This window comes from Polypterus senegalus, chromosome 4 (assembly GCF_016835505.1).
Source record: "Polypterus senegalus isolate Bchr_013 chromosome 4, ASM1683550v1, whole genome shotgun sequence".
NCBI classification, from domain to species: Eukaryota; Metazoa; Chordata; class Cladistia; order Polypteriformes; family Polypteridae; genus Polypterus; species Polypterus senegalus.
Genome location: NC_053157.1, coordinates 219,985,713 through 220,004,059, shown reverse-complemented (window position 1 = coordinate 220,004,059; position 18,347 = coordinate 219,985,713). Strand labels below are relative to the sequence as shown.

Here is an 18,347-nt window from a genome sequence, read left to right as displayed (position 1 = left end):
CTTTTATTCAGTTTAAATACCAAATTACTCCTCAGTTAAAGTCTTTTAACTGTCAAAAAATCAGTCTGAGGGTTTTTAGTAATTATTTTTTTGTATGGCCTGCTTTATTACATGTAGTTAGTAACACATCACATGGTGAAGTACAACTCTTCATAAAATTTTCAGTTTCATTGCCTGGTTTCATAGTCTGACAAACCAAAACTCCAAAAAGCTCCAGCAGATTACGAAGTATGCAGCTAAAGTTATTGGGGCTGATGTAGATGATTTGACTAGTGTGTGTGTGTCAGAGGGCAATGGTAAAGAAACTGGAAATCATCTCCACTGATGACAGTCATCCATTACATGTAGAACTAAAGTTCAGTAAATCAGGAAGGATAACCCATGCAAATCGCTCCAGAAACTCCTTTCTTCCTAGTGCCATACGACTTTTCAATAAGAAATATTGGAGATGATGATTAAGGTTTTGATATGTATCCTGCAGCCCTTTTTTTTTTTGGTGTAAATATGTATTATCTAACTGCCTTACCTTAACCTTTCTTGTTTCTATTTGTCTGTTTTATTTTATTCTGTCTGTTATTAGATGCAACTGAGAAGGCAAATTTCATGTTTTCTTGTGTAAACATGACTAAATAAAGAAACCTTAAACCTTAAATTGCTATTCACAACATTACAACAGCTATTGTGACTAGTTTAGTTTTGGGTCATTGACTGGAGACCTCTTCTTTAAGTAAGCTTGTGCTGTAAATTTCTCGCTCATAAATCTATCCATAATTCGATTTGCCCTACTTTTAGACAGAGTTGTTCTCAGTGGTTATGCAAGCATATCCTGTCAACATGGGCATTTCCTGAGAATGTAAAACATTTCAATTAATACCTCACAAATTGTAGTCAGAGAGCGTGTCTGAATTGTGTCTGCTGAATTTTGCTGCCTTAAGGATGTCAAATTGAATGACTAACAATAACAAATTACACCAGTTCAGAATGACTTTTCAGCAGTTTTTGTAAATCCAAAGTATTGTCATCTTATCATATTCTGACAGCCAATTAACACGCTGCCTGACAAAACTGGTGGCTGTTTTCCAGGTATGGTGAGTTTAGTTGCATGTTTTACCCTTTTCTCCCATTTTGTTATCGTATTGCAAACAAAATGTTTCTAACAGACAAGCTTCTCCTCTGTTTGCACAATCAAAATATGCACTTTCCTTCTTTTCTTGTGGCTTCATTATATACAGTCTACTTCCTGGAGAGCATTTATTGGTTGTCAGCTCTCACACTCACACCACCCACAAACCCAATGTGTCCAGTAGGGGGCTCAAGTTCCCTGGGAGTTTGTTCTTTGTAGAAATGCAGCTCATAGTTTGAACCTCTATATACACCACTTTAGTAACCATGGCGTAAATATCAAGACTGGACAGATATGGAACAAAAGAAAGGTTATATTTAACTTGGTTTTAAATGCAGCTTTCTCTCCTAATATGCAGTGCAGTAAATTCTGTATATGTACAAAATCAGCCGAAGAGAAGCCACAGGAACAGTGCAGTTGTTGTCCAGTTCTTCCTTAGGAGTCTTTGGCGATTGAAGTTCCTTTCAGTAAAGCACAGGATGTATTGTTCTTGACACAGTGTCAACATCATATCCATGCTGCTTGCTTCCTGACAAATCTTCCATTCCCACACGTTTAGCATGTTCAGTGAGCTATTTGTGACAAATACTAAGTAACTACCAACTGAGCTAGTGGAATATGCTATTTATGTACTGTGCTCTTCTGAGACCCCAATATAGCATTGTGGTGGACAGATGCCTTTGTGATGGAACGACCAGGGGAGAGAGCGTGCTCAGGGAATTATCTTCTGCGGATTGCTAGATGGCAGCCCCACTGGGTTCAGGGGGTGCTGCAGGGACTGCAGAGTCCTGTTTCATTGGGGTTTCACCTTACCAAGAAGTGCTTCCAGACTAAGCCTACAGGACACCGAAAGTACTCCTAGGTATTACATAAAAGGAGTCAGCTGCCGCTGCTCTAGGAGCCAGAGTCAGGAGGGAGAACACAACACTTTCTAGAAGAGGATTGGAGGCAGAGAAAAACTGAGACGAACAAGAAGACCAAGTGCTGTGGGCTGCTTTGTATTTGTAGTACTGTGCTTTTATACTGTGCATTGCTGTGTGGGAAACGATTGGGTAGGGTTTCCCACACAAAGGTAAAAAGCCTGTGTGTTGCTGGACTTGAATCTGTCTGTGTCTGGTTTGGGGTGCTGGACTGCCCCCTGCAGGCCACAGCATATTCTGTTCACAATCTGTGAACTATGCATCTTTACACATCCTTATCTGAAATAATTGTCCTTGCTTCAGCTGTATGTAAGAATGCTAAACATAATAGGTCTCACAAATCCCAATATCAAATAACTGTTTTTTAATGGTTACACTCACTTCTGCGATATAAGGCAAAATCAATCAGTTTGAAATAAATGTGCTGCCCCGGTGCACTCGGGTCCCAATCCAGGTGGTGGGTGCGGCAACACGCTATCAGCGTATGCGCCCAAACTCCTCCACCTCCAACCCACTAGTTAATCGCTGAATAATTCCCAAACTGGATCCCTGTTGTACTAATTGCCATTACAGACAGTGGTCACCCGACAGAGTACATTAAATTCACATTATAACAGAATATGTAGAATGTTACGTTTTATACTTCATGTGATAAAATGTATTATTTCATATGTTTATATTTTGTGGAGAAGTTGGACATGTTAATATTTGTAGTGTTAATATTACAAATGCATAAGTTGATAATATTTCCATGTTCTTTCAAATATTTATTTTATGGTCTTAGCTAGACTTTACTTTTATGGAAACATTTTCTGTATTGCAATTTGTTATGGAGGAAAGAAAAGAGAAGAACAGGAAATCAGCACATTTGGGGAGAGATGGTACAGATGCAATGAAAAAAAGTTACAAAGTAAAACGTTTTGAGACAGAGTCTCAAACGTAACAAAATAGGTGTGAGGCCTCCTAATAGGACCATAAAGGCAGGCTAGGTACCTCACTAGCCTGCTTGAGGAGACTCACCCCAAATCCAGCTTCTCTTCATTACTAACTACTGACTTTGGCCTAGCAGGTCCCAGACAAAGAGAGGTAGCAAAATGAAAAGTCCTAAAATATATCAAAATGCCTTACTAGGCACACCTGATTGTGCACAAAAGAACAAAGAATCTACATTAGGGATTTATTTAACTAAAATGGAAAATGAGCCAAAAATGCAAAAAGAGGCAAAAGGGCTCAAAACACTAATCCAGAATTAAAATCCTTAAACTGAATCAAGGAAGTTAGAGAAACCAGACTAATTCAAAGAAAATGCTACTGTATAGCAATACTCATAATACCTCCAGACAAACACAATGCTCTCCTAATTTTAGTTCACTCATCTCTAGGCCTTAATTATCCAGAGAGAAGGTGTGGAAGTGGTGATGTAAGAGTGGCCCCACCTCCCGTGGCAACATCCACAAAATACAGAAAATGAAGGCTCGTTTAAAAAGACAATGCATAATTATGCACATATCACAGAAACTACATGAAAACTGGAATAATAATAAGTCAAAAATGAGAAAAACAGCAATAAAACACATAAGCACACATTTATCCTTCACATTAATAAACCATAATGTTTAATTCTGTGCATGTGTGTCCGAACACCACCACCACTTGAATGCAGCACTCACACATTATTTAAGTTACATAGTTGAGCTGTAGCTCATACCATTTATACTTCCAGCCTCTTGTAGCCTAATCACACCTGCCATAAAGGCTCTTTGCTTTAAACTTACAGGTGATTTGTAGTCAATATTGACTTTTCTTAGATAATTGTGGTAAAGGGGCCTGGGAGTATCCACAACGTCTTCATCCAAGCTAAATCAACAGTGTATCAGAAGGCCATCTATGATAGCAGGTATCTCTTTCTGCATTACAGCTGACATCTTTAACTATTCTCCAGAATGGTAAATGAAAAACAATTCTAAACAGACCATCAGCAAATCTGCCGCAAGATGGAATAAAAGGTACAGGCTGAGATATGTGGAAAATGCGCCTGCCTCTGTGCTCCTGAATCACCAGCTGGCACCCAATTTTCACCTTACCCATTCTGTGCTGTGATAGCTGTGTAAACAATTCTACATGATACTGCTGTTAGAGCGTTGCTTTCAAAGAGGAAGAGGAAATTGGAAATGCAGTATTTTCTTATTTTATGGCAAATAGTGTATACCGGGCTGGTGTGGATGCCAGGTAGGTAATCAGCATTACCATTTTACATAATTTATTAATTTTGCAGTTCATTATACTTGAGTTATTATCCACATACTGTATTCAGGAAGGACTGCACGGTGGTGCAGTGGTAGCGCTGCTGCCTCGCAGTTAGGAGACCCGGGTTTGCTTCCCGGGTCCTCCCTGTGTGGAGTTTGCTTGTTCTTCCTGTGTCTGCGTGGATTTCCTCTGTGTGTTCTGGTTACCTCCTACAGTCCACAGTCATGCAGGTTAGGTGCATTGGCGATTCTAAATTGTCCCTAGTGTGTGTGTGACCTGCAGTGGGCTGGTGCCCTGCCTAGGGTTTGTTTCCTGCCTTGTGCCCTGTGTTGGAAAATAGCACATTGAATACTGCCTATTGGAAGGTGGCAATTTAAAAGGAGCAGATCATATAAATGAAATATATACACAATTTATAAGCTGCCGAGGTGATTGATGGTAATGTGCAAGCTTATTCACTTTTGTTGTTTCTCGCTCTTGCAGAGGCTGCTGCAAAGACACTGCTGTTACCCAAAACAATGATGAGCTCTTCAAGGGTGTTTACCTATATTTTTGTAGGCTTATTTGGCTGGTAAGCTTGCATATTTTCAAGGATCTAGAGGGGCTTCCATATAACTACATCTTGGGGACAATAGGACATGCCATAACATTATGATTTTCTGTGCTACCGCTAACATTATTTGTGGCTGAGCAGTTTGTTTGTACACATTCTTTTTAATTTTTATGAGTCTGCAGGTTGTGACATAAATCCAACCATTCCTGAATCCATTTTTTTTATATTTATTTTAGAGTTGCAGGGTTCTTGAGGCTATCTTTACACTTTGGGCACAGTTTATTGCTTAGCTCAGTTGATGGCATCTTTCTATATATATATATTTTTTTACCTTCACCAGCAAACTTCATTTGAGGAGGGAAAGGTCCAATGCTCCTGTCCTGAGTCTTTTAATCTTTTAGTACATTGTCTGGCATCACTTTAGGAAATTGAAACATCATTGAACAATATATAAACTGCCGTAAGCCATTAAACAGTAGAACATGTAATATTTTTTGCAACATTTTAATTGCACACTCTTAGTATGCTAGTAAAGAGCACATGCCAGGCGTACTTCTTTTAATTTTTTACTGTCATCATAGTCATTTGTTTCAGTAGCACAAACTGCAAGGGAGAAATTGAGAGATGCTCTCCTAGCTCTTCACGTTTCATACATAATTGTAAAACATAGAACTGTTTTGCATATACAGTACATTAATATCTCCAGACAGGAACTACATATAACTGACAAAAAATGTGACAAGAAATGCTGTACTTAAGTGAATAGTGTAAACGAATTTTCTAACCCACTTAATCCACTTATTCGACCTGCATATCATTGGACAGTTGGAGGAAACGGGAGCACCTGCTGGAAATCCACGCAGACACAGGGAGGACATGCAAACCCTGTCCTCCTTATTGCAAGGCAGCAGCACTACCACTGCACTACCACGTCACCCAAGGTAAACATGAAAATGAAAATCGTGACCATAATGACAATCATATAAACTCACATTATTCCTACAAATTAAATTCAAAAGAGTACACTTTCCTGTAAAATTGTGTTTTGCAATGACCATCAACAAAAAACAACTCAGTTGGAAAAATAGCAATTGATCTTATTTAAGTTTACTCGTGGACAATTGTTTATGAATAAGCAGCTTTACTGGCCTAATATAAATATTACCTATTATTTGACTGACATTTTTATCCAAGGTGACATACAACAGCTGAGATGATATACAGTGGGTACGGAAAGTATTCAGACCCCCTTCAATTTTTCACTTTTTGTTATATTGCAGCCATTTGCTAAAAATCATTTAAATTAATTTTTTTCCTCATTAATGTACACACAGCGCCCCATATTGACAGACAAAAAAAAAGAATTGTTGAAATTGTTGCAGATTTCTTAAAAAAGAAAAACTGAAATATCACATGGTCCTAAGTATTCAGACCCTTTGCTCAGTATTTAGTAGAAGCACCCTTTTGAGCTAATACAGCCACGAGTCTTCTTGGGAAAGATGCAACAAGTTTTTCACACCTGAATTTGGGGATCCTCTGCCATTCTTCCTTGCAGATCTTCTCTGTGTGCTTAGTTCTGTCAGGTTGGATGGTAAACGTTGGTGGACAGCCATTTTTTAGGTCTCAACTGCTTATGTATCTCTGCTGTTCAGAGATGCTCAATTGGGTTTAAGTCAGGGCTCTGGCTGGGCCATTCAAGAACAGTCACAGAGTTGTTGTGAAGCCACTCCTTTGTTCTTTTAGCTGTGTGCTTATTTTAGAGCAACATATGCTGCCCTCAAGATGAATTTTTTTCCAGGGACAGTCCTTTTATACCCCCTGTCCCGAGGTGTTCCTGCCCCACAAGTCCATACATAAGAGTCCACGAGCCTTTGTGTAAAAACTACAAAGTCCATCCCTACTGGAATTCGGGCAACTCCTCCTGGCCTGGGGATGAGGGCCGGAACTCTCCGACATCCATCACAATTATTATTATGACAATACAACAAATGCATAAGAAAATGATTGAACTGCTTAAAAACAAAAAATCCTCAAAGTACATTGTGCAGTCACTCATCAATAGCTGATTTAACCATATGGGCAACGGATGACTTTGGCAAGCCTTTGTCAAACACATTACAAAGTCTTATGTTAACCATGTCCAGAAGAAGAGGATATGGCCACTGTACTGGGCTGCCTGCAGTACTGTCCTGTCCCCAATTTGGAATGTGTGGAGAATTTTGAAACGAAAAATGTGACAACGACGACCCGTACTGTTGCACACCTTATGATGTGTTTGCAGGAAGGATGGTACAAAACAACACCTGAAACGCTTCATTGCTTGATATCCTCAGTGCCAAATCATCTTAGGAATGGCAACATTACAAAGTGGTGAATGCATTTACCAAATGTGTTGCATGCCTAAAATGCAGGAAATTATGTACAGTATGTTAACAAATGGAATGAAGCTAACCAGAGTAAACATGAAATATTTTGGGTTTATACTGTCTGCAATGAAATAAAAGTCAAAGTAATTTTTCATTTTTTTATTTGCATTTTCCATACCATCCCGTTTTTTTCTAATTAGGGGCTGTACAATAAAAACTTGTAGTAACTAGAAAGGTGCAAGTAGCTTTGAACACTACTTAATTGTTATTTAGTAGAGTTTCCTTTGAAAACCATTTACCACTGAGCATATTTACAAGTATGCAGCAGTTAAAGTAAAACATTAACATTCATACGGCAATACAAATATACACCATACACTTTATTTGAATTGTTTTTAATCAGCTTCTTCAAGTTCATAACACTGTTCATTTCAACAGAGAAATGCGCAGGTATGTTTCAATAAAGATCAGCTAGGGCCAGAGATGAAGATAACACAATTCTTGTCCATACCGATCCCACACAAACCTCTGAAGCTTACAGAACTTTAGAAGAGCCAACTCAAAGTTTCTGATTTACAGTCAACATCCTGGGTGTCCAGCATCTCCCTGGTGTCCTAATAAGAAAAAAAAAAAGAAGTACAGTCTAGCATCCATGGTGGACTGCAATGAAGGTCTGACGGTGACTCATTCACTGCAAGATCCCATTTCAATGAATTAAACTGGCAGAAGTTAGAAGGTCAATGTACTGTACACCTTACCTGGCAAGACATACCTCAAATTAACATGACATAATTGATGCAAATTGTAGAATGGATAAATAGAAATAGCAAAGAAAAAAGAACAAGCAACTGTAATACATGCAGCTTCCTAGATCTAAAAGTTCATGGCTCAGCAATCTCTACATAGTATGCAGCAGAGATGTTTATCTTAACTTTTGTGATTTTTTTTTTCCAGCTCAAGTCAGGTTGGGGAGCATGCACTGGTAACAGTGTGTTGCCACAACCAATACATGACGAAACAGCTGGGGGATCCTGGTTGGCAACCCCCTCAGGCAGACAAGCGGTCCAGTCCCAACCTCCGGAAATGACCCTCAATCTGTTGTAGCCAAGTGTAACACGGGCATCCCTTTGGCCTGGTCCAGCCACTCGGGTTCTCAACAATGAGCATCCTGCAAGCCCGATCACCCACGGGAATTGTGCCGCATGACTGCAGTGCTGTAACTGATGCTCCCTCACAATGCAGGTAATGTGCCTCATTCGGGACTCTGTGAGCAACCGCTCATTCAACACAAAGTCAAACCAGCGGTACGCAAGGATTCTCTGAAGAGACACAGTACCAAAGGAGTCCAGTCTTTCACAGTATTAAAAAATAAGATCAATCAACAATCCAAAATGACACATTCCAAAGGCTGCAGCAGGATACTATTTCACAGAGCAACTTTCTTTTCAGAACTTTAGTAACATGCTGCTAGAACACAATAACTTGTAAGTTTAAAAGTAATGCCTATGAATTCTTGGATAAGGTTACAAAGAATAGGAATGGGGAAAAAAAAAAGAAGAAAGCCATTGTAAGAGGCAATGCTAGAGAGTTAATGTTACAGTTAAATTCACATACTTGTTTGCTTCGCTACAATATTATAATAATAATAATAATTAATAATACATTTTATTTATATAGCACCATTCCTATGCTCAAGAGTTGAATGTAAGTTTCACGTAGCTATCTATAGTACTAGGGTGTTGTACCGTGTCAGGCTTTATGGATGTAGTAAGAAGTTAAGCTAAATGACCCCTTTTATTGGCTACGTAAAAAGATTACAATATGTAGGCTTTCAAGGCAACTCAAGTCCCTTCTTTGGGCAAGATGTAATGTAACATAGCAACCTAGATAATCAAAGACTCGTGTTTTATCCCCTATAGATCAACATCCATCCATTATCCTAACTACAGGGTCACGGGGGCCTGCTGGAGCCAAACCCAGCCAACACAGGGCGCAAGGCAGGAAACAAACCCCGGGCAGGGTGCCGGCCTACTGCAGGGCACACACACACACACACACACATACCAAGGACAATTTAGGATCACCAATGCACCTGACCTGCATGTCTTTGGACTGTGGGAGGAAACCCATACAGACACTGGGAGAACATGTAAACTCCACACAGAGAGGACCCGGGAAGCGAATCCGGGTCTCCTAACTGCAAGGCAGCAACACTACACACTGCGCCACCGTGCCGCTCTAGAGCAACATGTTAATAGAAAATTCTTGAACTCAGCTATATTTCTTATGAACCAATAAATTAATTAGTAGAAAGATATAGAGTTAGTTAATAGAAAGATGGACAGTTTACAAATGACTGCATCATGTGATCTTTGAATTTTGCTAATATGCATGTCATGAACCTTTCCAGTAGGTGCAGAATATTAGAAACTTTGATATAAAGGCAGCTATGCCATTACTAATTCAAGCAGGTACACTTTTAAAAATAACTGTTCTTTAATGGCACTTGATTGTTCCTCACTGGGTTGTGTGGTTGCTCATAGAGCCATTGCTTAACAAAGCACTGTGTCATTCTGGGATGGGTTCTTTGCATATGAAGTTGCTAGTTTGTGCTGTAAAAACATCCAAATATGTAGAAAAAAAAAAATCAGGATTCATTTTATTTTTACATACAGTATTATACATGTACAATGTGCAGTGAAATGTAAGCCTGATCAGCTCAAAAGACTGTGCATTAGGGAAATAATATAAGAAACAGATAATGTAGATACAGATACATAATAGTAATAATCCTTTAATAATAATAACTTTTCATTTATGTAGCGCTTTTTTCACTACTCAAAGCACTTAGCAATTGCAGCTTAAGGCCCTTGCTCAAGGGTCTAATAGAGCAGAGTGTCTTTTGGCATTTACGGGATTCAAAACCAGCAACCTTTCAACTGCCAGTGCAGATCCCTAGCCTCAGAACCACCACACACCACACATAGAGAATATGACAGGGGTATTGTGTCAATAAGTTAAAAAAATACTTAGATAAATAAGTGTTGAGCAGTATTGGCACGTCCTTGTTAAGAAGTCTTATGGCCTGAGGTTAGAAGCTCTCAGTCTCTCAGTTTTGGCCCTAAGACTACAGAAAAGTCTGCCTGATTTCAGTTCATGAGCTGTGAAGGATCTTTAATAAGTCTGACTGCTCTAGTTCTACATGTCCTATTATAAATGTCCTGTAGAGGGGCAGAGCACAACTGGTGAGACGGTTTGCTACTTTAATCACTCTCTGCAGGGCTTTACGGTCTTGCACTGAGCGGCTGCCATACCAGAATTGGATGTTCTGGGTTAGTATGCTTTCTATAGCTCCTGTATATTAAGTATCACTTGGGATACCCTAAAAGTCCTCAACTGCTACAACCGCAGTCTTGCCTTTGTGATCAGTGCTTGTGCAGGTAAAGTCCAGCTCAAGTCCTCTGAGATCTTAACGCCAACGTATTTGAAGGTGTTTAATCCTCTCTACTGGGATCCCATTGATGGTTAGCAGGGTGTAGGACGGCTGCTGCTTCCTGCTGAATTCCACAAGCAGCTCCTTGGTTTTACTTATATTTAGCTGTAAGCTATTTGCTTGACACCATGTAGCCTGGTTCTCTGCTTCCTTCAAGAACACTGCCTCATCATTTTTTGAGATGTGACCCAGCACCACAGTGTCTTCAGCAAACATTATTATGGAATTGGAGCTGAATGTGGTTGCATAGTCATGGATATGCATAGAGTATAGCAGGGGGTTTAAAACACATCCTTGTGCGACTCCAGTGTTAAGGATGATGGTGTCAGAGATATGTTTTCCCACACTGACCACCTGTGGTCTGCCTGTCAGAAGGTCTAGCGTTCATTCACAGAGGTATATGTAGGTTCAGACCCAAGTCCTTCAGCTTTGTGAGGCCTGTAATGGAAGGATTTTTCTAAAGAGAGGGGGGGATCAAGAGAGCAGATGGGCGTTGGTCGCTCAGCGCGAAACCCAGCTGCATTACTAATGTTTTGGAAAGATACAGCCAAGGTTATGCTGACTTGTTTTTCACTTTGATGGGGTACAAGAAGGAAAAGTACTGGGAATATGGCCAAAGGGTTATGCTGACTTGTTTTTCACTTTGAGGGGCTTTTACTGTATTTTTGTGTGCCTCCTGGTACCAGGTGCCGTCTCCAGGACCAAGTGCAAAACAACACCGCGTCCTGTGGAAAGGTGTGTGTGCTGAAACTAATCACTTCTGTATGCACTGCTTGCACATAAGCCGCTTTGGGCAAGGACGCTCAATTGGTATATAAGGGAAGGCTTCACCCTCAGTTTCTTCGGAGGCTCAACCGTGGGGACAGCGCGCACTGCCCGGTATTTGAAAGGCAAAATGGGTTGGTCCTTTGACAAGACTGACAAGCGGGCCCTCTCAGTCTACTGGTCTGGGATGATGGCTCTATGTCTTTTTATATGTCTGTAAGTATTGTTTTGTTTTGTATGTCTGCATTATATGTGTTTGATTATTATAGTTAATTTATTTAAATAAAATAGAAGTATTGGACCTCTTCTCTCTGATTCTTTGCCTACTTATGTTCTAATCCCTTGCAACAAAACAAGGCCCGATTGAGTTGAACTGCAGTCTTGTGTAATTTCCAGGTTTTCTGTCTATCTGTGTAAGGCTGGCACGCCACACATGGGAGACAGCACCCTCTGTTGACCTGTGGTTATTACTTTTAATGTATGGTAGGCTACCTAGCAGGACTCTAACAGATTAAGAAAACTTGAACTCAGCCTGTGTTACTGTATGCAGTGGGAACCCTTTTAAAGTCAGGACTCATTGGTATTTCACAAATCTGTTAAAATGTTTTCATCTTTATTTACTGAATAGAGCCAGTTACGGATTTACATACATAAAGATTTTTCTATCAATGTTTTTTTGTATGTTAATTTTTCTTTGATGAGTCTATTGGGATCAAAAATGGTTCCCTTATGCAATTGCAGTGAAGAACCACTCTGGCACCTTTAATTTTAAGAGTGTAACTCACTACTGCTTTAAATAGAGTCAGCCAGAGTTTATGATTTATCAGATTAATTAACTCTGTCCTAGCCACAGTATGTATTTATTATTATTTTTTATCCAATCCACCCTCTCATTCTCATATTGCTTATTTTTCCTTGCAAAATGTTCTCTATAGTCATTTTTTACAATTTCAAGATTGAAATTAGGACGGCACGGTGGCGCAGTGGTAGCGCTGCTGCCTCGCAGTTAGGAGACCCGGGTTTGCTTCCCGGGTCCTCCCTGCGTGGAGTTTGCATGTTCTCCCCGGTGGGTTTCCTCCGGGCACTCCGGTTTCCTCCCACAATCCAAAGACATGCAGGTTAGGTAGATTGGTGATTCTAAATTGACCCTAATGTGTGCTTGGTGTGTGGGTGTGTTTGTGTGTGTCCTGCGGTGGGTAGGCACCCTGCCCAGGTTTGGTTCCTGTGTTGGCTGGGATTGGCTCCAGCAGACCCCCGTGACCCTATTCGGATTCAGCGGGTTGGACAATGGATGGAAGATTGAAATTAAGAGGGCATATGCCATCCAAGCCATGTTAACTTGGTGCCAGTTAATGGTAATGTTAATGTTATCCCTTTCAACATTCAGTACATTCTTCCATTTTCTGCAACCATTTAAAATTCTTGGATTTTTCTGGATGCCAAGCTTAATTATATAAAATTTATAATGGCAAGAGTTAAACCTGCAGTGAGTTGGCACCCTCTCATGCCATGCATTCATTGATTACTGGGGTAGACACTACCTTCCCCGTGACTGTGTGTTAGGAAAATAGATGAAATAAACGAATACCTTTTTGGTTTTGCTTCCCCCTGATTGTTGGGTGTTCTTTGTTCTTGTCCATCTCTTTGCACCGTTGGGTCAGCTGTAGTGGGCATTCTGCATCTAATTTCACAAGCATTTTACATTTTCTTGGTTGAATGTTAGATTGGCAGAGTAATTGGAACCGCTGGAAAAAAAAAAAAAATAAATACAAATGGCACATCTCAGGTCAACATTTTTGATCATTTGGAACATGTTTCTCTTGCACTTACCTCACACAGTGTTCCTTTTGCCCGGAATAATTTGAAAAGCATCCAAAGTGGCATGGGAATAATAGAGGACAATGAGATGAGCCAGCCCAGGGCGTATCCCCATGCTGGATATTCATATGAGTTGTTAAATTTTAATGGGGTGTAATCTACCAGGGAAAAAATAAACGTACCCTGAAAATATGGAAAGACAGACAGACAAAAGTCAAGAATGTCAACCCAGGGGAGAAAGCCTAAGAAAACAACAATAGTTACTTGTAAAGGACATTTGCATACATGAGCGGCATGGTGGCACAGTGGTAGTGGTGCTGCATCACAGTAAGGAGACCAGGGTTTGTGTCTCGGGTCCTCCATGTTCTCCTTGTGTCTTTGTGGGTTCCCCCCAGGTGCTCCGGTTTCCTCCCAAAGTCCCAAGACATGCAGGTTAGGTGGATTGTTGATCCTAAATTGGCCGGTGTGTGTGTGTGTTTGTCCTAAGATGGACTGGCACCCTGTCCAAGGTTAATTCCCTGAGCCCAGTGCTAGCTGAGATAGGCTCCAGCACTCCCTGCAACCCTAAGCGTGTCAGATAATGCCTGACTGATTTTCATACACAGGGTGAAGCTCAAAGTACTTTACAAGATGTTAAAGGAATTGTTACTAAAAAAGAGAAAACTAATTTAATAAGGTAAGAATCATAATGAATAGATGTATAATTTGTACAAAATTTAGTCCTTTTATATAAGATTCCTGAATTCTGATTTTACAGCAAACTTTTTTTTGTTTTATCTCTGAAAGGTGCTAAGTCATTAAAGCTGTGTACTTGATATTTAAAGGCAGCTCCAGATTTGGGATATTTGTTCATGCTGTAAGGTACAGGACTTACAATACAAACAACAGGCGTGAAGAAAATCCAGCAGTATTTAATGAAGGGTCCAGGCCGATAGCCTATCATGTCTTCCATGTTGTCATAGAAGCGATCAGCACCTGCAAAGAAAAGACATTGGTAAGATCTAAAAATATTCAGTATGCCTGACATTAAACAACAGGATACAACAATGTGGATTTGATATTATAAAATGTTATATATATATGTGTGTGTGTGTCTGTGTATAGGGGGCATGGTGGCACAGTGGTAGTGCTGCTGCCTCCCAGTTAGGAGACCCGGGTTTGCTTCTGTGTGTGTGTGCCCTGCAGTGGGCTGACACCCTGCCTGGGGTTTGTTTCCTGCCTTGCGCCCTGTGTTGGCTGGGTTTGGCTCCAGCAGACCCCCGTGACCCTGTAGTTAGGATATAGCGGGTTGGATAATGGATGGATATATATATATATATATATAATGTGTGTGTGGTGTGTGTGTATATACTGTATATATATAATATATATATATAGATTTATATATATATATATTATATATATATATAAACACACACAGCCAAAGCCCTTACCCAACTGGGACACCCTGACAATGGAAGGCGTATTTTGAGGACAGTTTCTCCCTGGGCCGACAGAAGGCAGCCCCATTGGCTTTCAGCAGGGCCACGGGTCATGAGCATGGAAGCATGGCCACCGCTGGGGGGGCGCCTGAATGCTTGCAGGGCCCTTTTTGGCGGCATTTCCTCCACACCCAAAAGTGTTGCTAGAATAAGATTGTTGATCACCTGGAGTCCTTCTGGGTGCCCTATAAAAAGAGCCAGTCGCCACTACTCAATGGCCTGAGTTGGGAGGAAGAAGGACAAAGCCTGTTTGGAGGACCGGAGGCTGAAGGACTGTGCTGTCAGCGTTGCTGTTATTTGTATACTGCTGGGAATTGGCAGCTGTAGAATAAAGCTGTGTGTTGTGTAGTGAACCTGTGTCCTGCCTGTCTGCGTTGAGATATATATATATATATATATATATATATATATATATATATATATATATATATATATATATATATATATATATATATATATATATATATTGTGGAAGATGGCCTGGACACAGACAGGTGGACAGCGATGGTTTACCCAACACACATTTATTCATATTTTCTATTTACACATAAAGTGCCACACACAACCCCAGAACTTCCCCAAAGTCCAGGCCCTTGCAATGCCTCTCTTTCTTCAGGCTGCCTCCACTCCTCTTCTCCCGAGCTCCGTCTCTCTTCCTCCCGACTCAAGCCCACGAATGGAGGGAGGTGGCCCCTTTTATCCCCACCGGGACGTGCTCCAGGTACCTCCTGATAATCTTCCGCCGGCACTCCCAAGTGTGGCGAAAGTACCGGCTGCGCACCCGGAAGCACTCCAGGTGTCCCTGGTCTTCTTCCCCACAGCACCTCTGGGTGTGACAGAAGTGCTGAGGGCCAGGGTTCCTCAGGCATTGGGGCGCCCCCTGGCGGTGACCATGGACCCCTATAGGGTTGAGCTTCTATGCTCTCTTCCTGTGGTCCCCAAAGCCACCAGGGCGGTTGCCCCCTCATGGTCTGGAGGAGGTGCAATCCCTCCTCCGGTCCTTCCAGGCATCCCGGCTGGGTTCCACCCCCAGCCCCTTGCCACAAAATGTATATATGTATATGTATATATTAATACAATGTATTGAAGTAAAATACATGTTCATTTTGCTGAAAGAGCTGAGAGGAAGGAGAGCAATAGGGAGAAACAGGATTATAGTGCCTCTGTAATCTAGACATTCTAGCTGGGTGTGGTATTGTCTAAGGTAAGTTCAACTTTACGCAATAAACGTTTAAGTAAATGTATTATTTATTTTTGTATTCCATTCTTCACTAGGATCGCTTGCACAAATTTACAACTATAATGCATTTTAACCCTCCATCCAGAATCCAGACACTCATCAAAGGCTATAGGAGGACAGCATCTAGAGGCTGTTAGATTTGCAAAAGGAGGCTCAACTAAGTATTGATGTCATATCTCTGTTCGGGTGCCCAAATTTATGCACCTGTCTAATTTTGTTATGATGCATATTGCATATTTTCTGTTAATCCAATAAACTTAATGTCACTGCTGAAATACTACTGTTTCCATAAGGCATGTCATATACTGTATTAAAAGGAAGTTGCTACTTTGAAAGCTCAGGCAATGATAAACAAAAATCCAAAGAATTAAAAGGAGTTCCCAACTTTTTCATATGACTGTAATAGAGATATTTAAAGTGATGAGTTTAAAATCAGCAGTTTATCTAATACTGCTTTAGATCTTCTGTGTTTTTCTACTGGGTACTGTTGTACATCATCAGCTCCTTTACTATGGTGTTTTAGTGATTTTTCTAGCTATATAAAAAAATTAGTAGAGATGTCCACATTGAGGTTTTGGATTTTTTTGGGGTTTGCTGCTCTGATAGATTAGGTGATTTGCCCCATACGATGGGGGTCCAAGAATAACGAGAATTGTTTTTTTTTAAATCGTATATTTCCCTGAACATTTCCAAAATTTAATCACCCTCAAAATACTCTCCCTGAGACACAATACCTTTGTCCCACTGCTTTTTCCATTGTTCAAAACTGTTCTGAAACTCTTGCAAAGCGATAACCTTCAGTGCCTCCGTCGTTTGCTTCTTGACCTCCTCTGTATCCTGAAAACACTTTCCTTTACGGTACCTCTTCATTCTTAGAAATAAGAAAACATTTCAGGGTGCAAGGTCTGGGGAGTAAGAGGTTGGGAAACCTGTTGTCATCCCGTTTTTCATGAAAACCTACTACAAACTCAATGCTGTGCGGGTGGGAGTGCTATCATGATGGAGAAGTCACTTGCCTGATTACCACAATTCGGGTCATTTTCTCCGTACTGCATCACGCAATCGCTTGAGCACTTCAAGGTAAAAACCCTTGCCTGCCTCCAAGCTTCTTCTTTGAAAGCCTCTCGAAGCATAGTGACAGTTTCTGCTGCTGTTTTCCCCAAAAGAAAACATAACTTGATGCAAACGTGTTCTTTCAAGTCTGCCATCACAAAATTGACTAAACCGGTAACAGAGGCTCAAGAAAAAAATAGCACTGACCTTACAGACCTTTCTCTAAGGCTTGGCCAAATGATGCAGAGGGCAGTCTATCTAGTACACGCACCTAGTGGTAAACGTTGAAACTAATGCCCCTCCAACCTCCAGAAAAAAAACAAATTCTCATTATTTTTGGGTCCCCACTCATACTATGGGGTGTTTAATGCAAGTCTTAACAGTTTGTTTTGGATGCTCTGTAACTGGTAAATATGCTTCATGATCCTAAACAGAAGCTGTGAATGAATTATTCTTCTGAAGAGCAGTGCTTTGTTCTTTGAGCTCACATTTCTCTTTCCAACCAAAAGTGGGTAGAGCTGTCCAAGTGTATTTTTTTGCCTTGGTTGGTTTGTCTTCAGTGTGAGTTTTCTGGGTGAGATGACTATCCAGGGTGACTCTTAGTTCTACCAAGGGATTTCTTTTCTGAAAATCCTGACTTTGTTGACGTGGGTTGTTTGTCTTTTGCTCTGGAAAATCTTTTCTGGATTGATCTTATTGAGGCATGTGTGAAACCAGTTTTCCAGGGCATCTTCTGCTTCTGGAAGTTTATGTGTAATTAGCCAGTGGTTCAGTAGACTTGTTCATATTGAGCTAGCATTGAGTCTCCAATTTTACGCATGTCACTTGTGTAGATGCTAAATAGTACAGTGCTGATGGTGACACTCCCTGAGGAAAACCTGCAGTGATCTTTTTTACAATTGGTTTTGTGGCATCTAGTTTCACGTGGAGTTTCTTGACTGTAAGGTAGGATCATTAAGTGTATTTGGTTGCCTTGAATCCCTAACTGGATTGTTTTATGTAGCAAACCCTTGTGTGACACCCTATCAAAGGCTTTTGACACATCAAGGAAGATTTCACCTGTCATTCTTCTTGAAGATGTTTTTGTGGTCGTCTTCTCCAGGTAGCCCTGCCCCTTCTGACTGTCCTTGGCCACCTTATCAGTTCCTCATGTTATGTATTGACATTGCAGACAACGTCACATTTTATGAACGTATGATCATTTAAACGTATGACCTAGCTGGCCTATGTCCTGCAAGTATAGGATAGGAAGTTGAAGAAATGTAACAAGATGCCTAAGTCTTAAACA

The 18,347-nt window shown here is 40.6% G+C and overlaps 2 protein-coding genes across 4 annotated transcripts in view; both read right to left on the bottom strand.

The window, feature by feature from the left end:
• Positions 1-18,347, bottom strand: part of LOC120528011 (immunoglobulin kappa light chain-like) — a 127,225-nt gene that overhangs the window by 15,731 nt on the left and 93,147 nt on the right. The window lies entirely within an intron of this gene.
• The window catches only part of LOC120528009 (sodium- and chloride-dependent GABA transporter 2-like), a 92,865-nt gene continuing 81,578 nt past the window's right edge, over positions 7,061-18,347 (bottom strand). For 2 of the 3 annotated variants that reach the window (XM_039751977.1, XM_039751979.1), the window contains 4 exons: positions 14,160-14,260; positions 13,298-13,468; positions 13,056-13,212; positions 7,061-7,823 (listed from right to left, as the gene is read on the bottom strand). In XM_039751977.1, coding sequence (XP_039607911.1) covers positions 7,789-7,823; positions 13,056-13,212; positions 13,298-13,468; positions 14,160-14,260 — 464 coding nt within the window. In that variant the 3' untranslated portion in view covers positions 7,061-7,788. The remainder of the gene's footprint in view (positions 7,824-13,055; positions 13,213-13,297; positions 13,469-14,159; positions 14,261-18,347) is intronic. The other variant, XM_039751976.1, reaches the window with a different exon arrangement.